This window comes from Ictidomys tridecemlineatus, chromosome 7 (genome assembly GCF_052094955.1).
Source record: "Ictidomys tridecemlineatus isolate mIctTri1 chromosome 7, mIctTri1.hap1, whole genome shotgun sequence".
NCBI lineage: Eukaryota > Metazoa > Chordata > Mammalia > Rodentia > Sciuridae > Ictidomys > Ictidomys tridecemlineatus.
Window position 1 is genome coordinate 190,548,917 of NC_135483.1, and position 24,977 is coordinate 190,573,893.

Consider the following 24,977-nt stretch of genomic DNA (forward strand, 5'->3'; position numbering starts at 1 on the left):
TGGCTTCATTTTACTCTGGTATCTGGTATATAGAACTTGCACAGAACATTGGTCTTTGTGTAGCCAGAGTGGCCCTTTGTTTAGTCTTTCCTTATGAATACTTTTGTTCCAAAAATTATTTAGGACAGCTTGAAATATTTTTTGTACTTAATTATCATAACTTTAGAAATCCATAATGACTGCATTTACACTGAAATTATCACAGTAAAACTTGGCAATAGAAGTATGATTCTTTCAGAAAGTATTTGAGGTTTAACGTGAAGTTCTTATTTGTAAAGTTAACACATAGCTTTTTTGGGGGGTGGGGAGTGCCAGGAATTGAACTCGGGGGGCACTCAACCACTGAGCCACATCCCTAGCCCAATTTTTGTATTTCATTAGAGACAGGGTCTCACTGAGTTACTTAGTGCCTCACTGTTGCCGAGGCAGGCTTTGAACTTGCGATCCTCCTGTCTCAGCCTCCTGAGCTGCTGGGATGATAGGCGTGCACCACCATGCCCAGCCAACACATAGCTTTTTATGAGCACTGTTGCTTTTTAAAATTTGTTAAATGGGTCTTTCTCTAAAAATCAGGTATTACTGCAAAGACTTGTCCCACTGATAAGTAGGCAGATCCTACTTTCTAAGTAAAAAACATATCAAGGATTAACAAAATTCATCCACTTGTGGGAATACTACTAAAGATAGGTTAGCATAAGAATTTAGTACTTTAGTTTACAAAACTGGAATTAAAACTGGTCCATGTGACTTTGTAATCAGAAAATGTTCAGTTCACAATGGTTTGCTCTCACCTCTAAATTCTGAAAAGGTTAGAAATATTTTAACTCTTTGAAAATCTCTTTTAAAAATGTTCTGGAAAAATGTAGGCATACTGCTAATGAAACTTTGTATTGGTTAAGATAGGATTTTCCTAAAGAATGAGTGTATGGAGAAACTGATATCCACTCAGACCTATGCAAATGCTCCAGAGATTTGGTTAGGAACAAAAAGTAGTGTACAATATGGATTGCCTAGTTCTCTATGCAGTACAGAGGTGAGACAGATTCTCTTGAAAGTTCTAAAGCTGAGATATGGCCAAACTTAAAAAAAAAAAAAATGTGATGTTTTTTGAAAGGCAGAGGGCTTTTCCAGGAAGGTTATGTATTCCTCTGCTCTGCTTTTTGGAAGGGTGATGCTGAAGTATATTAAAGCAAAATCCAGATCTTTCATATTTCATAATTTGATGTGTCTGACTGATGACGTTTTTCATGTATCGGTTATACTCCATTGAAATACCTAACAAAACTAACAACAATTGCTCATACCCAGTGAATAATTTTTCTGGTTGCCAACATATCTTTTCTTCAGTTGGTTTATTCAAATTAGGGTCCAGAGAAGATCCGGGAATCTCTCTTACCTATGTAACAGTCTCCACTGCCTTCTTTTCCCCCTCTCATGTTGTTTGACTTGTTGGAGAACCCATTATTTGTCCTGTCACATGTACCATGTTCTGGGTTTGACTAACTGCTTTTGTCATGGTGTTTAACTTGTTGGTTTATTCATCTGTTTCCCATAAGTTGGTAGGTAGATCTGGAAGCTTGATTGGATTTTGATTTGTATTTTGGGGGATAAAAAGGGTCAGGTCTTTTTATAGGTGATGCTTTTACTCCCTGTTATGTGGTATCATGAGACGCTGGGTCTGGTTGTCCAGTTTTTAGTCATAAGTCAGTGTGTTCCCTGTTATTAGTGCATGTACCACTGTGAAATTGTCTATCTACTATTCAGCTGTAGTTAGTAGTTTTAATGCCATTGATTATTGTTGCTAGATCATGATTTCATCAAGGATTGTATTACTTTAAGGTTTTTCTTTCAATATGCATTGGCTATGGATCTTTAAGAACTTTCCTTTTGTCATTCTTCAGTTACCCTGAGAAACAGGATACAGAAAAAAGGTAGTTAAAGTGTTCTATTCCTTCCTTTTATTTACCAATTTTTAGAGTGTTGAATTGTTGCTTTCACAACCTTCAGGGTGACCAATAAATATTTTAGAGTTTTTAATGGATTTTTATGGTTTACTAATATTGCTTTTAAATGTATAATACTTTTTATATGCATATTGCTTAATTTGCATGACAGTACATTATAATCTTTTCCCTTTAATGCTTAAATTATACCATCAAAGTCCTATGGGTACTTTTTCAGTTTGACTCCTCTCTTTTTTGCCATGATCTTATTAATATTTGCTTTCTGGAGTAAGGTGTCCCAGACTCATCTTGCATATTTCCTACTCTTTTCATGGAGCTCTCATTGCTTTTAGTGGAAAATAATCTTGAATTAATTTTTTAAAATAATGTTTGTATAATCAGAAAAAATGTTGCATGTATTTTGTAGAAATTTACCCATAAGAAAAACATAAATATACAAGTCTCATTTTCATTACCCATTATTAATCTTTGATACTTTTTCTCTTAGCAAATACATAAAGATCACAGGTGAGACTGTAATATATATGCAACTTCATACATAAAGTGTTTTCATTTAAAAGAAATTGCAGGCTTTTTATAGCAGTAGAAATATTCAGAATAATTCATTTTAAATTACTTTGCTGCGCTCAGCTATAGTTTCTGAAGATTCAGTTTTTCCTTTTTCTGCTATTTTACAGAACTGTTTAGCCTTCTTTGTACATAAATCTTAGAGAAGCAATTATTAGGATACATTTGTAGAAGTGGAATTGAAGGTTTAAGAGAAGGACATTTTTAAGGCTATTGATACATAATGAATGTATTCATTGTTATGTGAAAGGTACTGGATAACCTGATAAACACTGTATAAAAGTTAGTTTAACCCTGATTTTAAGTCCCTGTTCTTCTATTAAATACCTTTTTAATATTTGAATACATTACCATCATTTTGGCCTTATTTTATTCATCCTTGAGCAGAAATAATAGAACTTCTCTTAGGAATGAAGGTACAAAAGAATCCCACCTTGTTCTTTTGAAGATTAAATAGTCATTTATTATAAATATCCTTTAAGTATATGCCACACAGTTTTCAGTGAAGAAATGACATTGATAAAGTCCTTGTTTTCATGTGATTTAATAGAGAAGAGAGAAATTTATGTCAGGTTGTGGTAGTAAGTACTGGATGAAAATGAAGTAGGATAAGAAGATGAAAATGGGGAAGAGATGACATTAGAGAAACAATGGTCAAGAAAGGCCTTACTGATTGGGTGTCATTTCAGCAGAAGTGTGAATGAAAATGAGGGGAGAGCTATGGTGATTTGGGCTAAGTGCTCCCTATGAACAATATGGGGAATATACTTAGACCTGGTTCAGAAATGCCAAAGCACAAAATGTAGCCAAAACCTAGAATGAAGGAGATGAGAAAGGGAGGGATAGATCCATCAGGTTTGTTGTAGATTTGGTCAGGAGTGAAGTAAGTCATTGGATGGGGATAGAAATTGAACAGAGAAGTTGGCAATGCTCACAAACTGTGAGAGATCTTACATTATTTTAAATATTGCTGGTATTATTGCCATCACTATCACTTACTGCCTAGGCTATAAAATAATTTTCTATATGGTTTCTTTTGTGTATCATTGACCCCTGAAAGTCTGGTTACAATCTTTTAATCACAAAACACATTCTAGTGCCATGTATGTCTTGAGCACTTGATTTTGGTTTTGACATGGTTGATTTAGACTTATGTATTTGGTAGCTTTTTAATTAACCAAAGATCCACCAGCTTCTTATTTTTTTTTATTTTTATATTTATTTATTTAGTTAGTTAGTTCTCTTGGACACAACATCTTTGTATGTGGTGCTGAGGATCGAACCTGGGCTGCACCCATGCTAGGCCAGTGCGCTACCGCTTGAGCCACATCCTCAGCCCTCCACCAGCTTCTTAAAGATGCCCTTGGTTTATTTTAATGGAGCTGAATCATCACATCTTATTTGCAGCTAAGAAGGGCAAACCTCCCATCCATCCAAAAGCTGACTCAGGACTTCTAAGTGCACACTTAAAAAGAAGGATAAGATCACTCATTTTAATGCTTTGTATGGTACTGTATAGTCTATGTATCTACCCACTTTAATTCGGGAAATAATAGGAATCAGATTTTAGAGAGAAGGTAGGGAAAAAACTATCCCCTACTCCTGTTTATTTAAGTTTTACTGTATGTGAATGATGTGCTAAATACTTTAAACATGTGTAATTTAATTCTTAACACCACATTGTGAGGTAGCTATTGTGTTTTGCATTTTCACATATGAGGTGAGAGGGCTTAGAAAAGTCTTAAATCAGTTAAGACCTTGAGAAGTCAAGATTTGAACCCAGGCTATCTTTAAAGCCCATGTAATTAACTACTGTGCTTTCTATAATTGCACTGCTGGATAGGTATTCTAGCACCTAACACAGTATCTGTACATATTCAGTAATTGTGTGAATTAAGTAACATTAACCTGAAAGCAAGATTAGGTTTTAGGGCTAATTTACAACTGCCTATTAGGTTCCTTAATAGTTCCTGTATGCAAGTCTTATGGGAGGGAGGACTTTGTGTTTGTTTGCACTTTTTTGCTTTTGACCACCAAGTTTATGGGTCAAGCCTAACAAATATGTTCATGTAGAGTCTTATGAACTCAGCTGTCTAGGAATGTGTTGTCATTCAACAGTTTTTCATTATTCTCTCTAAACATGTCCATACATAGTAGAATGTTGTCTTGAGAACAGGTACTCAATGCTTTAACTTTATGGTATATAGTGAATGCACTGTTAGTATTTGAATAAATTAATGTATCATGGTGACTGGCTTATGGGCCATTTGACTACCCTTCAGTATTCATCGGTACACTGGTGAATAAGAATGTGGAAACAGTCACGTTGCCAAAGATGGGCAGTACCTAACAGTCCTAACTTTAATGGTGTGGACTTTCCCCAGTGGCTCTTCTGTATGTTCTCCAGCACTTTCTTGAGGAGCTTTCTGCTAAACTTTCAGCTATTAGGAATATCGGTGGAATAGAATAGTGATTTGAAGTTTTCATTCTTTGTAAACTAGAAGTCATCATATCTAGTGTCATCAAGTCTCCGAGAGTAGACTTCCAGTGCAAAAAGCTACACATGTAAAGGAAGAAATTAAAAGGACATTATGCTAATCCATTAATAAATGCTGTCTATAGGCTTTGCAGGTGATTTCCACTTTCTTCCTTATGTAATAATCCTTTAATGTTTGAATCTTGCTGAACAAGCAGTGTAACCGTTAAAAAGAAAAAAAGCTATAAGTTTAACTTACAGGTTTTGGATTCTAATCTAAGGGCAGAGAAAAATTATTGAAGAAGGGCCTTATTCAGTGGGTTCTTATTATTTCCTAAAATCCCTTCAGTTTCTTACTTAAGGAAATAATGATGAGGAAAAAGGATAAATGAGAAAAGCAGTCAGAAACAAAGACTGGTGCCTATGTGTTTCACATGTTTCTAGGTCTCAAAGCACTCTGAACAATACTCCTGGCATGGTAGACCAGGCTTTTTGGAAGGCTTTGTCTCCACTGAATGGAGAAAGCAGTACTGATGAGATTTCCCTCTGGAGCATTGTGCCTTTGCTATATAATTTGAGCATCTTCTGAAGGTGATGTGTTGTTCTGTGCAAGAATTGCTAAAATTTCTTGTGATTATAGATAACAGTAAAAAGATTGAAGCAAGGATTAAAACATGAAGTCTATTTGGTTCCATATCTTCCTGTTCCTCTTTATTATCACTAAAACCAATTGGTAATTCATGAAATTGTTTAGTCACCTGTGTATTTTTTTTAATTTGTTCTAATTAGTTATATAACACCCTTGTAAGTGGAATTGAATAAAATAGAAAATGTCTGCATTTAGATTAATATAGTAACCTGAACATGTTTGTGGCTTGTTAAGTAAGTTTCAAGTACTAAGGATGGATTGTTTATCCATTTTCTGTAAGTTTAGGCTTTCTGTATATCAGTGATAATATGTTTATCAGTAATTAAAGGAGTCTCAAATAGTTACAAAAAAGTACCTAAAAAAAAAACCAAACAGATTCTCACCCTTTTCTTGCCCCCCAGAGGTAACACTTTCAACTCTTTTGACTGATTGTTTTATCATCCATGATTTCACTGTGTTGCTTTTGAGACAGATATTTCTGCTTCAGTAGCTGCTTTGGCTTTCTTTTATTATACTCATTGCAAATTTAGCAACACAAAATCAATACACAGTACTGGGCATGTTAATCTAACATGCTTAAGAACTTTTTTTCTCATTTTTTCCTCTCTTTTCCCCCACTGTATCAGCACCACCACCCACCTTTTTAATTTTTTTTTTTTTAGTTGTAGTTGGACACAATACCTTTATTTTATTTATTTATTTTTATGTGGTGCTGAGGATCAAACCCAGCGCTGTGCACATGCTAGGTGAGCGCTCTACCGCTGAGCCACAACCCCAGCCCCCCTCCTGCCCCTTTTAATTATTATTTTGAGAAAGGATCTTGCTGTGTTGCCCAAGCTGACCTCAAACTGGAGCTCTACCTGCCTCAGCCTCCCAAGCAGTTGGGATTACAGGTGGGTGCCACTATGCCTGGCAAGATCTTTTATTTCTTAAAGCATTGCTTTTCTTACCTGCTGTTAGCAATGTTCTAGGCACATGAATTATCTGTCTACTTGATCATCCCATGTGGGTATTCTTAAATTTGAAGTTTTTTCATATTTTGACTTTTAGTAGGACTTTTTAAAACTCCTTTACCCTGGAAAATCACCTCTTCCACCATTGAACCAGGGTTCTAAATACTTCCTGCAAAATATTCCAGTAAACAGTCCTACTCTCCACCAGCATTGACATATATAGGGCATCACTGCTGTGATTTGCACACTCACAAATAGGAAAGATAATATTTTCAGAGAATTTGAGTGTGAACTACTATATTTATGTAGAAGCAACCTGCATGCCCCCCTTCCCTGCCATTTTTTTAAAAAAATGACTTGGGAAAGAAAAATCCAGAATTTGTCTGCCATGTAGCCAGATAATCAGAGATAATTTAACAGCTGTTGGGGAGTGATTCTCCTGTAGTCCATCCAGACTTCTTAGAGAAAGATACTTAGAATTGGACTTAAGCTTATCTTTGAATTTTAAGAAGACCCATGTTAGGCTATGTCTCTTTGGTTAATGAAGATGTGTTTTTAATTTGATCAAAAAAGGATTTATAAGCTGACAGAAGCTGAGATAGGTCATATTTTGGGACAGATTGGTTAGAACACATCATATCAAAACCTTTGAGAAATAGCATACTATTTATTTAACTATAGTCTTAATATTAGCATTCATTTACATGGTTTTCCCCTAAGTCTTTGTTCTTTATAAACAGATATGTATGTTATCGTGTCTTAAACTTGAGGGAGGCAAATATTCAATATTCAATAAAATCGTAGGGAGAGCTCAAAAGAAGTGTGATGCTGTGTGACAGAGATACTGAATTTACATGTAGGCGGGGACAGAGTAGGGTTGGAGGTTACATGTAGGCGGGGACAGAGTAGGGTTGGAGGATTTAGGACCTATGTTTTCTTACGTTGGTTCAGGGGTAGGAAGTATGGAGACACCTGGAGCAGTTAAATATAAAGTTAGAATTCACAGTTTGAAACCATGAAGTGATTCCATAGTTTAACTTCTTTTTAGTTATTTAATAAAAAACGAAATCGTAACTTCTAATATGTTCTCAAGCACTTCCATTTTTTGTTAACCTTTTTCACCATGACTTCTTGGAGCAGTTGTATGTCCTCCTTTGGATAATGTAATATCCAAAATATTAAAAACTTTCATAAGTTCAATATCTCTAGGATTTTATCAAGTGAGTTCTTTCACATCCATTCCTAAAGGGTATATGTTGAAAGTGTCACATGAGAGCTTTGAAGATCTGTTGGGAGATTTGTCCAAGGTTCTTTCTTCTCTGAGACACTGCGATTGACTGAATAGAAAGGTAGCCATGTTGAGGAAGTATGCACATGTCCAGTGAAGCCCACCAGGAGCATTGGGAGAGACCTAGATAAAAGATCTGTTTTGCTGGTGCCTAGTGACTAAAGCTTCCTCTGGCTTTTTGCCTCACTCATGACTTTAGAATAGAGAACTATTAATTGGAGGTATAATGTAGTGATTAAGGATACTGGTTAAGACAGACCTGAGTGCTTTTTTTAACCACTTAGTACCTTGAGCCAGATTCTCAACCTTACTAAACTTTACCTGTAAATGATAATACTGTAGGATTCTGTTAGATGATGAATTAAATGCTTAGCATTGAGTTTGACAGTAGATGTTGCCCTGCGAGTGATACCAGTAACTGTACCTACCTATATCAGTAGCATCGGCAGGTTCTTTCTTGGCTGGTGGTTAGGAGAACTGAGGATTTGAAAAGAAAGAAAATTTTAAAAAGTACAATGTTCTATAATTCCAAGGCATCTCTGTTATCATTTTTTTCCATATATTAGTGAGTCTCCCAATTTCTATTGATTATGAAAGTCATGACTTTCTTTTTTTTTTTTTTTTTAGAGAGAGGAGAGAGAGAGAAAGAATTTTTTAAATATTTATTTCTTTTTAGTTATTGGCGGACACAACATCTTTGTTTGTATGTGGTGCTGAGGATCGAACCCGGGCCGCACGCATGCCAGGCGAGCGCACTACCGATTGAGCCACATCCCCAGCCCCGAAAGTCTTGACTTTCTTAAGCACTGATTTCCTCCCTATTTGGTTAGAATGTCTTCTGTTGACCCCATGTTTTCTCACCTGAGCTTTGTGCTTGTTGCAGGTCAAGCAGGCAGAGTGCGTCCGAGGCCTCTGTTGTTGCCGTCATGCCGTTCCCATTTGGGAAGTCTCACAAATCTCCAGCAGACATCGTGAAGAACCTGAAGGAGAGCATGGCTGTTCTGGAAAAGCAGGACATTTCTGACAAAAAAGCAGAGAAGGTATGGATATGGGTGATTTGGGGGTTTTGTTTTTGTTTTTTTAATATATTTAGTTGTCAATGCATCTTTATTTATATATGGTTCTGAGAATCGAACCCTGTGCCTCACACATGCTAGGTAAGCACTCTACCCCTGATTGGGGAGTTTTAGATCTAGTCCTAATATGGCATTTGCTTGCTGCTGCTGCTGCTGAAACAAGTTTTCTGCTATGCATCTATCTCACAGACATTCTCACCTTTTTGTTTCTTCTTCTGTTGAAATTTCCAAGTTTATTTACAAAATGTTTATTTCATTCTTGAAATGTTTTCTCTGATTCTTGAAAGCAGTGTTTCCACCAAAATCTTCCTAGGAGGATACTGCTTCTGGTTCTCTTTCCATGTTCTCAATGTCCATACTCTAAGTCTCTTCCATTCGACATAGCCCAAACCTGACTCAATCCCAGTCATGTCTTGCCACCTGATTCCTGAAACAGCATTTCCACTAAATATTGTATATTCTGTTTCATAAAGGTTTATGAATAGAATCTGAGTTGTATTTCTGCTTGAAGAAGAACCTCATAATCTTTCTTTTGGATCTTAGTAGTTACCTTCTTACTGTCCTTCCTAAAATATGCTCTATGCTTTAAATGTTCAGTACAGACACACAAGACCCTTTATGATATGCTCTCTTCTGTAGGTGAATTTTAATTTCTTTCTCCCTTATTCTGTAGGCTCCAGCAACCTACACCAAGTCAGATAATTAAATGCACTGTTTTTAATGCCTTTGTCTTTCTGTGCTGCCTGAAATCATGTTCCCTATTGCTGGATTTCCACCAAAGCCCCCACTTATCATTCAAAACTACCCTTACGATTTTTTGTTGTTGTTGTTGTACTGGGGATTGAACTCAGGGGCACCTTACCACTGAGCCACATCCCCAGCCCTATTTTGTATAGAGATAGGATCTTACTAAGTTATTTAGCGCCTCACTTTTGCTGAGGCTGGCTTTGAACTGGTGATCCTCCTGTCTTCGCCTACTGAGTTGCTGGAATTACAGGCATGCACCACCATGCCCCGCCTATTTTTTTTTTTTCCTAGATTGCTTACCAAAATAATTCCTCTCTCCTATCTCAACCCTGCCCACTAAAACAAATCCCCACCATGTAGGCACCTATCTAGGAAATGTCAGAAGTGCCACCATTTTCAGCCTAATTATGTTTGTGTTGTATTTTTGTCTTCCTTACTTGAATGCAAACTCCTTGATCGGTATGACATTTATGGACTACTTGTGTCCTCCACAGTACCTGATTTCCCTGAACTAGGTGCTGTTATTTCTAATGCCCTTTGGACTGGGAAGCCAGGCTAATTGAAATAGTTAAAATATATATAGAGAGAAAGAGATTCTGAGAGAACTTCTGGGTAAGGTAAGTGTATGAAACAGAATTCAAGAACTCTTCCCATCTTACTGAAGATAATCAGTTAGGATATAAAAATATGAAAAGTCTAGTTCTGGAAACTAGAAACATTGTGTCCTCAGGAAAGTAGAGGAGACATTTGACAGAATCACAGCAATATCTCTACCTCAGGGTAAGAGTACATAACCTGGCTTTCCTTTCACTGCTGGACATCTACTGCAACACCCAGCAGTCCTAGTAGTCTATAGGTTTGCATGGGTAGAGGAAGCCATACCAACAAGTATCAGGGGTGACACCCATATGTGGTACCTGGGATCACAGCAGAGCTAAAGAGGCAGTGTGAGGGAGAGGAAAACCCACAGAAGCAGACACACTGTCTGTCTGCTGGAACTGCCCACAATGGCTGCTCCTTCATTCTTATCCTGAAACTGCTAATTGTTGACAGAATATTGGGTGCATTCCATGAATTTAAAATGATTCATCATCTTTTGCAGTGCCTAAACGTGCTGTCCACTCTCTTAAATATATTCTGTTCACCAAACTAATATTGCATGTGCTTGTTTTTATTTTTATGATGCTTGGGATTGAACCCAGGTCTCATTCATCCTGAGCAAGTACTGTACCACTAAACTACACCCCAGCTCTCATCAGACTATATTGAATACCTGTCTAGTGCTGGGTGTCATTTAAAGCACTGGGGATAATAGTCCTCAATACTGCTCTTTTAGAACTCTCCACTTGAAGAAAACGATAGAACCTAATTTAGAGGCATGGAAGAATACTTGATCTGTTAACAGATAGAAATATGGAAAATAGTTAAGATGCCATTTCTTTCCAAATTAATTTTTTTAAGCTGAAAGCAATTCCATTCAGATCACAGCAAGATATTTTGGAATTCGACCAATAGAGAAATTCACTCTATTTTGAATCAAAACATACTTCAAAATCTATTCTATTCACAGTCTCCACAATTGTGGTATACAAAATTCTATCTAGTTTTTCAAGCCAAAAAGGCATCCATGACTCCTTTCTGACTCCTCAAATTCATCTATGTTATGTGAAGAAGAAATTAAATAAAAATACAGAATTTAATCACCTCTTCTCATTTTCGTTGTTACTACCCTGGCCTGAACTATCATTATCTCTGCTTTGTATTACTGTGTTGGCCTCTTAACTAGTCTCCCTTGCCTCTCTACAGCCACAATATAGAAACATTCACTCAAAACAGAGTCAAATAATAATTTCCTTGGAATAAGAGTCAAAGTCCTTACTTACATGGGTCTAATGTACATTCTGCAACCAAATCATGCCTAGGCCTATTTTTGTACGGCTCATGAGCTAAGAAATGGGTTTTACATTTTTTAAATGGTTTAAAAAGCAAAGAATTATGTGATAGAGACCTTATGTGGCCTACAAATACTAAAATACTTACTCTCTGCCCATTTACAGAAAAGCAAATGCTAACTACTGGCCTAGATAATCAGGCCCATGATCTTAATGGTATCTTTTAGTACTCTTTCACACATTGGACATCTTTCCTTGTGTGCTTCAGTCACACTCTGGTCTGTAGGCCTTTGCATTTGGCTGTTCCCTTTGCCTCAAATGTTCTTTACCAGCTGTCTCCTTTACTTACTCCCTTTTTTCAAGTCTTTGCTCAAATGCCATTTTTTAACCAGCCCCCTATTGAAAATGCAGCCCTACCCTATTGCACTCCAATTCCCTTAGACCTTTTTCTCTTTTTCTGTGTAATATACTCAGTGATGTTTGCTTGCCTCTGTTGAAAATAAGCCTTCTGAAAGACATAGCTCAATAAATATTTGTATTGGTTGAAAGTGGAATAGAAAGCAGAGTTAACATGAACCACTGTCATATTATTCTCTTCTGAACTTTTTATGACTGCTAAAGACAAAAATTAAAGAACTTAATATTGTAAATGGCAAAAATTGGAGGAGGATAGGAAAATCATGTGAGTGACTGAATCAGGCTCCAAAGAATAGTTAATTATCTGGTGGTGGTGTATAATCTTAACTTATAAAATGTAATATGGATAAAAGTATGGCTCCTTGCTTAATCTTAGGGAAAAAAAACAACAACAAAGACTAAATTCCAGCAAAGAAAAATAGAATAGAAGTACACAATCATTGGAAATGCATGATAACTCTAAAAGAAGACCAAAAAAAGGGAAAAGATTAACAGACGGGACAAATAAGATGGTAGAGTCCAGTGTGTGTATAAATAATAACATTAAATATAAATGATCTAAACACTTGTTTAAAGACAGAGATCGTCTGGATGAAAAAAATCCCAACTATATGCTGCCTATATAAGAAATATACAGGTAACAATACAAATAGATTAAAAAGATAGGCAAATGTACACTTAACTCTTGTCAAAAGAAAACTGACATGCCTCTGTTAAAAGCAGACAAATAGATTTCAGAGCAAAGAAAATTTCCAAGGAAAAATAAGCCATTTCATGATAAAGTATAGGGATCATTTAATCCATGGATATAACAATCCTGAATGCTTACATTCCTAAAAATCAGAGCTTCAAAATAACCAAAAATAATAAAACTGAAAGAACTAACCAAATCCACAGTTATAATTAATAATATAATCTGGTACTTCACTTTCATTAATATAATGAAGGGATTTTCTTATAGATCAAAATGATGCTATCAACCAACTTGATCTGAATAAATTATAGAACACTCCACTCAACAACAGCAGAACCAACCTACACATTTATTTGAAGTGCAGGTGGAACATTTACCAACATGGACCATATTTTGGGCCATAAAAATAAGTCTTAGTACATTTTGAAGGATGAAATTATATACAATATGTTCCATGCTGTTCTGGAATTAAATATCAGTAATATATCCTTGGAAATCCAAAATATTTAGAAATTAACTCATGGATCAAAGAGGTATTAGAAAGTGGTTTGAAGTTGGGCATGGTGACTGAGGCAGAAGGATGTGAGTTCAAAGCCAGCCTCAGCAATTTAGGGAGGCTCTGAGGAATTTAGCAAGACCCTGTCTCAATGTAAAACATAAAAGGACTGGGGATGTGAATCAGTGGTTAAACATCCCTGGGCTCAATCCCCAGTACCCACCCCACCCCACCCCCCCAAAAAAGTGATTTGAATGGAATAAAAGTGAAAACAACAGAATTAGTGGAATACTGCTAAACCATTACTTACGGAACTTATAACACTAAATGTTAGAAAGGAAGGACAGTCTGAGCCTCCACTTTAAGAAGGTAGAAAAAGAAGATTTATATAAATTATATATAAAATAGGCAAAAGGAAATAACTATCAAAACTGAAATCAGCTAATTTTTAGAGCAGAAAAAATGTAAGGATTCAAAAATCTATAAACTTCTGGCTAAGATTGGTCAGGAAAGAAAAAACAGAAGTTACTAATATAGAATGAGAAAGTTAACATCACTTCAGATTCTACAGATCTTGAAAGGATAATAGTATTATAAACAATCTCATGCCATAAATTTGATAGCTTTAGATGAAATGGACAAATTCCCTGAAAGCCACAAATTGCCCAGGCTCACTCTGGAAGAAGCAGATAACCTGAACCTATGTCAAAATAGTTGAAAATTTAACTAATAATGTTACAATCAAGAAAACTCTAGGCCTAGAGGATTTCACTGGAAATTGCCAAATGTTTAAGGACAACATAATAGAATTGCTAACTTTTCCAAAAATTTAAGTAGAAAGAATTGCTCTTAACCCTTATCAGGTCAGCATTATTATCCAGATACCAAAACCAGACAAAGATGTTAAAAGAAAATTACAAATTAATATCACTCATGATGGTGGGTACAAAAAAATACTAAATTTTAGCAAATCAAATCTAAATACCAAGTAGGGTTTATTTTTAGAATGCAAGGCTAGTTCAACATTCAAAATCAATATAATTCACTATTGCCAAACAGTATATCAGTAGATGAGAAGGGGAAAAAAGCATTCATTTCTGATTTAAAACAAACAACAAAACAGGCAAGAAGAAATGAAAGTAAATCGGTTACACATCCACGTTTTTACATACTGCCATAATAGTGTCTGTTGTATTCTGTTGCCCTTCCTATCCTCTACTATCCCCCCTCCCCTCCCATCTTCTCTCTCTACCCCATCTACTGTAATTCATTTCTCTCTCTTGTTTTTTTTTCCCTTTCCCCTCACTTCCTCTTATATCGATGAGGGTCTCCTTCCATTTCCATGAAATTTCCCTTCTCTCTCCCTTTCCCTCCCACCTCTCGTCCCTGTTTAATGGTAATCTTCTCATGCTCTTCCTCCCTGCTCTGTTCTTAGTTGCCCTCCTTATATCAAAGAAGACATTTGGCATTTGTTTTTTAGGGATTGGCTAGCTTCACTTAGCATAATCTGCTCTAATGCCATCCATTTCCCTGCAAATGTCATGATTTTGTCATTTTTTTAGGGCTGAGTAATACTCCCTTGTGTATAAATGCCAATTTTTTTTTTATCCATTCATCTATTGAAGGGCATCTAGGTTTGTTCCACAGTCTAGCTATTGTGAATTGTGCTGCTATGAACATCTATGTAGCTGTATCCCTATAGTACGCTCTTTTAAGGTCTTTGGGGAATAGTCCGAGAAGGGGAATAGCTGGGTCAAATGGGAATCTCCATACTACTTTCCAAATTGGCCGCACCAATTTGCATTCCCACCAGCAGAGTACAAGTGTACCCTTTTCCCCACATCCTCGCCAGCACTTGTTGTTTGACTTCTTAATGGCTGCCATTCTTACTGGAGTGAGATGGTATCTTAGGGTGGTTTCAATTTGCATTTCTCTGACTGCTAGAGATGGTGAGCATTTTTTCCATGTACTTGTTGATTAATTGTATGTCCTCCTCTGAGAAGTGTCTGTTCAGGTCCTTGGCCCATTTGTTGATTGGGTTATTTGTTTTCTTATTGTCTAATTTTTTGAGTTCTTTGTATACTCTGGATATTAGGGCTCTATCTGAAGTGTGAGGAGTAAAAATTTGTTCCCAGGATGTAGGCTCCCTATTTACCTCTCTTATTGTTTCTCTTGCTGAGAAAAAACTTTTTAGTTTGAGTAAGTCCCATTTGTTGATTCTTGTTTTTAACTCTTGTGCCATGGGTGTCCTATTAAGGAATTTGGAGCCCTACCCCACAATATGTAGATTAGAGCCAACTTTTTCTTCTATCAGACGCAGAGTCTCTGTTTTGATATCAAGCTCCTTGATCTATTTTGAGTTAACTTTTGTGCATGGCGAGAGAAAAGGATTCTGATTCATTTTGTTGCATATGGATTTCCATTTTCCCAGCATCATTTGTTGAAGATGCTATTCTTTCTCCATTGCATGCTTTTAGCACCTTTGTCAAATATAAGATAGTTGTAATTTTGTGGATTGGTTTCTGTGTCCTCTGTTCTGTACCATTGGTCCACCTGCCTGTTTTGGTACCAGTACCATGCTGTTTTTATTATTAAAAGATTTGAATATACACTTCACCAAATAAGGTATACAAATGGCAGACAAACACTTGAAAAGATGTTAATCATTAAGAGAATGTAGAGTAAAACCATGATGAAATACGATTGATTGCCTAGCTTAGAATGGTTAAAATTGAAAATACTGTACGAAATGTTAACAGTGTTGGATTTGCTGGCAAGAATATGAGATAGTACAAACACTTCGGAAAACAGGCAATTTCTTAAGAGGCTAAATTTAAATCTACCATAAGATCTAGCTATTCAACTCTTAAGATAACTTAAGATAACTAGATGTGTAGGTCCATTGGAAAGCTGAGGCAGGAGGATCTCAAAATTAAAAAATAAAGAACTGGGGATATAGCTCAGCAATAAAGAGCTAGTTCAATCCCTAGTACCAAAAAAAAGAAAAGAAAGAAAGAAATATAGGTCCACACAAAGACTTGTCTGTAAACATTCATAGCAGCTTTATTTGTAATAGCCCCAAACAGGAAATAGCCAGGTATGTGAATAAGCTAGTTAGGATACACTCATAATGATACATTGCTCAGCAATAAAAAAGAATGAATTATTGCTATACATAACAGTATTAATGAATCTCAAAATAATTAGGTCAAGTGAAAGAAGCCAAAATTATAAACAGTACATTATATATGTTTCTATTTGTATAAAACTCTAAAAAACAAAACTAATCCATAATTACAAAATGTAGGTCAGTGATTGCTTGGGAATTGGCTGGGACCTGTGGGATAGAGTGGGTCATTGGAGGGGAAGGGACTATAAAGAGGCATAAGGGAATTTTTGGTGGTAGGCAGGTTCACTATCTTGATAATTCAAAACTCAATCAAGTATGCATTTCAATTATGTGCCCACTATAACCCAGTAGATAATAAGATGGTCCATGTAACAGCTGGGACAGATGTGGCTTAGAAACCACAAATGACTGTCCTGAAAATAGATAATATAATAAAACCTCCTGAAAAAGCTTTTGGAAGACTAGGTCACAATAATAAAAATGAACTATTTAAATTCTCTGTGTGGGCAGATGCTCACTCAAATATGTTAAAAAAAAAAAAAACTGTACTGTATTGAGGGAGACATAATTAGACTGGCAACGAAACTCAAAACTTTGCCATAAGGAACAGTTGAATGAATCAGAGACTTCATGTGAAAAGAACAAGATTTGAGCAGAGGGACTTTGAAGGATGGAGAAAATCATTATAGCTCCTAGTAAAATATTGGAGGGGGGAACTATCTACTGTAAGGCAAGAGTTAGATCTGTTTCAGACCTGAGTGGAAGTATAACTGGGAGTAAATTTTGTCTTGATATTGGGGAAAATGATAGGTGGAAGGAAGGTGGCTTCCTCAAAATCTGTATTGACATAGGCTACATGACCACTTGGTTATATGAGAAATTCCATCTTTACATCATTGGCACATCCTTACATTGATATAGCAACATCCTTTGCAAGATGCTTTGTAGTGAAATCTTCATCTTGTTTTGAGGTACAATGGTTTCCTGCTGTTATTCTCATGGTCCAGCTATAGAAAACTATTATTTCTTAGGTAACCCATTATATTAAGAGTCATACCTATGCCAAACCCATGGTAAAATTATGTTTCTGGCATTTTCCCATTTGTTTCTTATGATCCTTGGACAAAATGATGAATATATTTGAATGTTTATTCCTTTATTTGTAATATACTATTATTTTTACACGGTACACAGTTATATTAAGAATTGTATGTGATGCAAATACTGGTACCTTAGTAACTTTGCCACAGCTTCTTAAAGAATTTGTACAAAACTAATTTCCTTATGCCTTTTTTCTAAAAAGGTTGATTTCACCATCCCTATTTTTAGGTAACTGGCAAATGGGGTTGGGATGGGACTTGGTCTTTCACTGCCAAGAGCCAAAAATATGTGGTATATGTAATGACTGTTTACACACTTTGTCCACTACATGCTATGTAAAGAAGGTATGGCTGCTTTGCTTAGCTAATACTTGGTTCCCTTCCTCACCATGAATGTGTGTGTTCACTGGGTTGAATAGCTATATTCACTCATTACACAAGAGGAATGGGTTTGCTGGCAAATATAAGAGGTGGGGGAGGTAGTAGCCTTTTCATAGCATGGTCATTTAACAGTGACTCATGGTTTCTAAACTTGCTTAGAGTAATCCTTGACACCACAAGTTTATTATTAGGTTTTTCTTAGTCCATGATCTTTCCTTAGAATACCCAGTATTTTAAGTAACACCTTAAGTAAAGAGCTTGAAGCTCTGGGATTTTAAAAAGCGTTTAGCACAGGAATTAATATCATAATGGACTTTTTCTCATAATCAAATATTTGGCCCCAAATATTTGTCATTTTACTTGTAGACTTCATCTAACATCTTTGTCTTCATATGAACTTTGATATAAGACTCTCCTTTTTCATTGAGGTCATTTAATCCCTTTTTTGAGAATGAATTGTTATTTAAGGAAGTAAATATAGGTTGGTATATACTTAGAAGATTTTTATTTAAAATGATTTTTTTTGTAAAGAGTGACTTTAAAAAATCTCAAAAACAAAAAATGTTAAACAAAAACACCAGAGCAGCACTGTTCAGTGTGGTTTTATAGGGATGGAGAGTGGAATGGTGGGAGTTAAGTCTAGAGATATAAATTTTGGTAGATTGAAAAAGGTCTTATAGCTGGGCACAGTGATGGATGCCTTTACAGCAAGTTGGGATTGCAAGTTTGAGGCTTCCTCAGCAATTTAGCAAGACCCTCAGCAACTCAGGGAGACCTGTCTCAAAAAAGCTAGGGGGTTGTTGGGGATGTCGCTCAGTGAAAAAGCACCCCTGGGCTCAATCCCCATTATCAAAATATTGGGGGGAGGGAATTTTATATTCAACATAAGGATAATACTAAGGAAGCTAAAGAGGTCTTTTGTTATTTTGCTTTAAAAGTGTTTACTTTGATTCATAATAATTAAATTATTCATAGTAAGTTGTAAAAATGCACAGTGAGATCCCATGTGCCCTTCCGCTGCTTTCCCCCAATGGTTACATCTCACATAACTATATTAAATATTTAAACCAGGAAATTGGCATTGGTGCAGTTTACAGGCCTTATTCAGAGCTCACCATCTTTACAACCTTTATGGATGTAGTTCTGTGCAGTTTTATCACATGTGCAGCCATGTGATTATTCTATAACCATCACTACATTTATAATACACATCTCCATCATCATAGCCCTCTCTTGCTACACTAGAATAGCCACATCCATTTCTCTCCCACCCCTAATTTCTACCAGCAGTCGATAATCTGTTCTGCTAATCTATAAATTGTCATTTGAAGAATGTTATATAGATTCATACAATATGTAACCTTTTTTTTTTTTTCACTCATCATTATTCCCGTGAGATCCATGTCCGTGGTTTTATCAGTAGTTCATTGCTTTTGATTACTGAGTTTTTTCCATTCTGTGGATTTGTACCATGCTGTGTTTAACCATTGGCCTGTGGAAGGACATCTGGCTGTTTTCAGTTTCTAGCTAGTAAAACTGTTATACATATTTCAGTAGGTGAACATATGTTGTTATTCCTTTAGGATAAATGCTCAAGAGTCCAGTTCCTGAGTCGTGTGGTAATCACATATTCAGTTTTATAAGAAACTGCCAAGACTTCTTCTGAAGTTACTAGGCCTGAGCAATGTTTCAGAGTCAAAGATGAGGTGAGATTGAATGTGTGTTCAGTAAGATAGATATAATTGCAGAAGACACTGTTGGTAAGGGAATTCTGGTGAAAAGGAAAAATTTGGGGTAAAGATAGGAAATGAAACCAGAGTTTCTGAGAGTTTACTGATTATCTACACTCAACTTCAGATTCACATACCCTTTACCCATCATCTTATACTCCCCAAATATTTTCCAGAGCCCAAGTAACCAAACTACAGCCCCAGTTGCTCACTACCTGGTTTTCTAAATCAAGCCACATTGGTGCACAGCCAGGTCCGTTCATCTGCATATGGTCTTTGGATGCTGTCCTGCTCAGCAGCAGAGTTGTGACAGAAATCGCACAAACCACAAAAAACTTGCCACCTACTTACCTAGAGAAACTTGATGCTTCTGAGGAGATAGATATAGCAGGAATTCTTATTTTGGTTAGAAACTGGGGCAAAGGGAAAGGAGAGCTTGTGTTTCCTGTGTGTACTTATTTTGCTTTTAAACTTGGTGTTCCACATGTGTGCCGAGGGTGCTCAGGAGAAGCAGGCTAGCTGTGGCTTCGGGTGCTTTTTCTCCCTTCATCTACTTTTACTCTATTCTAATCTGAACATTGGGAGCCTACATAAGATGATTATTTTGAAAAATGGCAGTACCCAAGAGTAGAATATAGGGCATCAGTGGCCCCCAAAAGATCTGAAATCTGCTAATTGAGGTGGCTTCTGATGTTTCCATCAACACTTAAGATGCTGCCATTTGCACTGCATCACTTCACACTGAACGTGTTCAACTTGAAATTCATTTTCTCCTTCCCAGAACTGGGCTTTCTTCCTGACTGCTCTAAGAAATGTATCCTGGGCCCAAAACCTTAGGGGCATCAGATTCTTTCTCCTTACTTAAGCTTCTTTTCTCCTAAGTCCTGTTCATCTTAAATCACTGGTGGAGGAGTGGGTCACAAGTTTACAATTTCTCCCTTGTTTTCTTTTCGTAAGCAATGTGTGTGTGGGAGAAATCTTTGCCTTCATTAAGCCTAAGAGTTTTAATTCATTTCTATATTTATATTGTTTATCTATACAAAGCAATAAGTTCTGATATATGCTTATTTTTAAAAATTATGAAAATACCAGAGATTATGAAGAAAAACTGAAGTTCATTCATAATTCACAATTTTGAATTGATTGTCATTAACATGGGGAGGGGAGCATCCTTACAGATTCTTTTTCATAGTTCTAGTACTCTCCCCCTCTGGGGCAGATAAGATCAGGTAAGTTATGCTCTTCTGTAACCTGGTTTGTTTTTTAATTTTAACGTTAATATCTTTCATGTCAACATACATCTCAGTTTTTTTTAATAACTATTAAAAATTGGAAGCAAGGGGGAGGATGTGTAAAATCCCAGAGCCCTATTCTTGTATCCCAATAGACACAGCCTTGCCTCTTCAATTGTGAGTAGTTACCTTGTCTCCTTTCTTTCTTGCTATGAGGCCAGTTTGGGTCTACCAAGTAGCTGGTTCCAGAGGAGGGATGGTAAAGTACTTCAGGGATATGGTCTGGAAGCACTAATGGGTATCCTCTCTAGTATCTAAAAATGCATTTTTACCTCACTACTTTGTATCTGCCTGGGCCCCAAATAGGATCACACTACCACATCTGGCTCACCTTTTTTTTTTTTTTTAATGGGAAAACAGGCAATGGAAAGTCTCACAGTCTCATGCTATTTGGGGAGGTTATGATGGGCTGCTTCTGAAAAACATGGTGGGAAAGAAGTTTAGTTCTGATACTGTTAATTGTAAAGTAAGCATTGGATATGGATCCTGAGATACTGGTTAATGCTTAAGTTGATCCTGAAGATAGGTTAAGTTATTAGTTTTCCTAGTTTGGGATTAAACTTCCTAGCCCCCAAGAGACTTAGGAACTACACTTTATAACTCAGAACTTTGATTCTAAGAAGCTCTGCTAAGCCTCAGACTCTCCTCTGCAGTTCTGGCCATAATGGGTGTCTCCAGACTCAATTCCCTATAGCTGCTTTGTAGAGTGATGCAGGGTAAATCACTTCTCAAGAACCCTACTGACAAGTAAGAACTTAAACAAATTTCTGTCCTCACCTAAAAAGGTGAGCAGATAAAAGACAAACCACATCTTTTTCCAGTCAAGTGATTAGACTTGTCACAAGGGGTACTGTTCTTTCACATGTGTCTCTTCTTGACCATGTATTTATGAAATAGTTAGCTGCTGTTAATAAAGCAGCAGTCTGCCTGTGAAACTTAATATGAGTCTCCTTGGCCCATACAAGAGTAGCATCTGTGTCTCGGGACACCATGTCCAGCTGACAGATACTTGCAGACAGTTCAGTCAGTTAACAAAATCATGAGGTCATTCCATGTGTAAATTGTCATTTTAGACATTGGAATGAGCATGGAGTGTTATAAAGAGTGTAAATCAGCCCTTTCCAGCCCTTGCCAGTGCTAGGAAATGGAAGGTCCATAGGAAAAATTAAGAGTACTATAAGGTCAGCTGTCTCAGGCCTTGGAGGTGGCGGGCAGTATGAGGGGCATAGGCCAGGAGTGGAGCAGAGGAGTGTGAGCATCAGGGCTTTCAGTTAGAACAGAGAGAGATGTCCAGGGCGAGAAAGTAAAGGTGGATGACAGTGAAGAACTGAAGGCCTTTATTTGGAATTTGAGATCTTAAGAAATGGAAAATTTTTAAATGGTTGCAAAAAGAATAGTCTTCATCCAGCTTCCCCAGATGTTAATGACCATAGTACAATGATCAAAATCAGGAAAGTAACATTGATGTAGTTAGTACTATTAAATTAATACACATTTTTCAAATTTTATCAGTCGTTTTACTAATTACCTTTTTCTGGACCAGCATCCGATACAGAATCACACATTACATTTAGTTGTTTTCCTTAATCTGCTTTAATCTGGAACAGTTCCTCAATCTTTACCTTTTTTGATCTGGACACTTGAAAATTTTGCAGAATTTTTCTTGGGTTTGGATAGCTGTTTCCTCATGATTTGATATTGGTTATACCTTTTGGGTAGGAGTACCACAGAATGATGATGTTACCTTCTTCAAGCCATCCTAGCAGGAGACACTTATCAGTAGTCTCATTACTGGTGATGTTGACTTTGATCACTTGTTTGAGGTGGTATCTCCTCTATAAAGTTACTACCTTTATTTTTTTTTGTCATTAATAAGTATCTCAGGGGATTGGTCGTTTTTTTTCTGAAAGTTCTCTAAGTGATTCTAAGTATGTTGCCAAGGTTATGCCAGAGGATGGCAGAAATACATCAAGATAGAGCTAGGAAGATGAAGAGTGTTTTAATTAAAAAGTCTTATCATAGTAGAGAAGGAGCAAAGCTAGATGTTCAGTTATGAAGTAGAGAAGGAAATTCCTTTCCCTGGAGGAAAGTGGAATTATGAACTTGTACATATTTTGAAATATGTAGCAGTAGGAGTTACTGGTTGGAAATCAAGCTAATTGAAAACAGTATTTCCAAGCTGAATTGAAGGCAGTTAAACAGCATGAATTATTAGTGAACTATACCATTTCCATCAGTTTTTCTACAAATCTTGGGGAGCTGGGGTAGAGAATCATGTAAAGCATGTCCCAGACTCTAAGAGAGCCAGAGTCTGAGCTCATAGCACAGGCAGAACTGAAACTAGCAGAACAGATAAGATGGTCATTAAGGAGTCACTAGAGTATGTGACACTTGGTGATTTTAGCAGCTTGTAAAGGGCACAGTGTTTGGAGGTGTTCTGAGTGTGAATAGCTTACTCAGTAGATGTGAGGAGACGGGGAAGTGCAGACAAGGAGGATGTGGTTAGAGAGGGAGAGAACATATTGACATCTGCGGACATGCCAGAGGTGGGGGACTGAGCATGATCACTAACAAACACTGATGAAGGGAACCAAGTCATATCTAAACAAGAACAACCAAATTTGTTCTGTGTTTGGCATCTTCAGTCAGCAAATGCTTGCTGAATTGCCTTTTCTTGTGTGATAATTCTTAAGCTTTTCTGATAATCTTTTACTAATTGGTAATATTTGACATTTTTGTTGTTTTTTTGTTTAATCAGCTGATGATTGTCTGTGTAATGGGAAACAGAAACCACATGAATAGCTGAAATACACACATACACACAATTACATATACATATAATTAAATTTATTAAATATATATTATTAAATATATTAATATTTATCTGTTAAACTATGAACAAACATTTCACCAGAATTGCTAATAAATAATAAGGTTGATTAATTTTAGATTTTCTCTCACGTCATGTTGCTGATTAGCCTGTGTAGATGGTAACTGGCCATGGAAATGCCCAATTTTGGAAGTCTTATATTCCAAAATATGCTTATCTTTTTCTGGATAGTTGAACACTTTCTCTTAAATCCAATTCTAATCTTTAGGTTTATATTTGTCATTGTGACACTGTTTTTCAAAAATAGTTGGTAGACCTACTTACATATGTAAACCTACATACATAGTTATTTTTTAGAAATAAATCTTAAAAAATTGGGAGACTATCTTATGGGGATGATGTAAAAGGAGAAGTAGAAGAAATAAGAAAATAAACCAGTTAGTACCAGCATAATGAACATTTCGACCTATTTATCTATATATCTGTCTGTCCCCTTTATCATTTTGCTCTTTAAAAAGTAAAATGTCAGCCAGTACAGTAGTGCACACCTCTAGTCCCAGTGACCCAGGAGGATAAGGCAGAAAGAACATAAATTCAAGACCAGCCTCACAATTTAGTGAGACCCTGTCTCAAAAAATAAATAAATAAAAAGAGCTGGGGGTATAGCACAGTAGAGGAGAAAGCCCTTAGGTTCAATCCCCAGTGCCAGGGGAAATGTGAATTTTAAAACATTCAAACAAGTCTAAAGTAGAGCAAGTAAAAAGTAAAAGTTTTCCTCCTTCACCCCCTGCCCCCAAAAGCTGGACTTCACTCAGTTTGTGTATTCTTTTTTTTTTTCTTTTTCTTTTTTTTTTTAGTTGTAGATGGAAACAATGTCTTTATTTTATTTATTTTTATGTGGTGCTAAGGATCAAACCCAGTTCCTCACGCATACAAGATACAAGGCAAGCACTCCATCACTGAGCCACAAACCCAGCCCTGGTGTGTATTCTTCCAGAGTGTTTTCCGTGAGATATAAGGAGTTAGCTACAAATTGAGCACAAGGCAGATTACAACTAAATTTACCTTTGAACTTACCACTTGCCCATACAGAAACTTTACAATTGTGGGTGTGCTATGATTCAAGATTTCTAACACAGCAGGTATTTTTTCCAACATTCAAACAGACTACTCTTTCTTCAGTTGAGAACCAGATGCAGGAGTTGGCTTTCATTAAACTCAGCTTTGGAAGATGTCCACATCTTCCAAACCTAATAATCATTTCATCTCTATACTTTCTTGCATTATCTCACAAG

The 24,977-nt window shown here is 36.4% G+C and overlaps 1 protein-coding gene across 1 annotated transcript in view; it reads left to right on the top strand.

Moving 5' to 3' along the window:
- Positions 1-24,977, top strand: part of Cab39 (calcium binding protein 39) — a 77,331-nt gene that overhangs the window by 20,862 nt on the left and 31,492 nt on the right. Inside the window, exon 2 of the mRNA XM_078018194.1 lies at positions 8,781-8,937. Coding sequence (XP_077874320.1) covers positions 8,824-8,937 — 114 coding nt within the window. The 5' untranslated portion in view covers positions 8,781-8,823. The remainder of the gene's footprint in view (positions 1-8,780; positions 8,938-24,977) is intronic.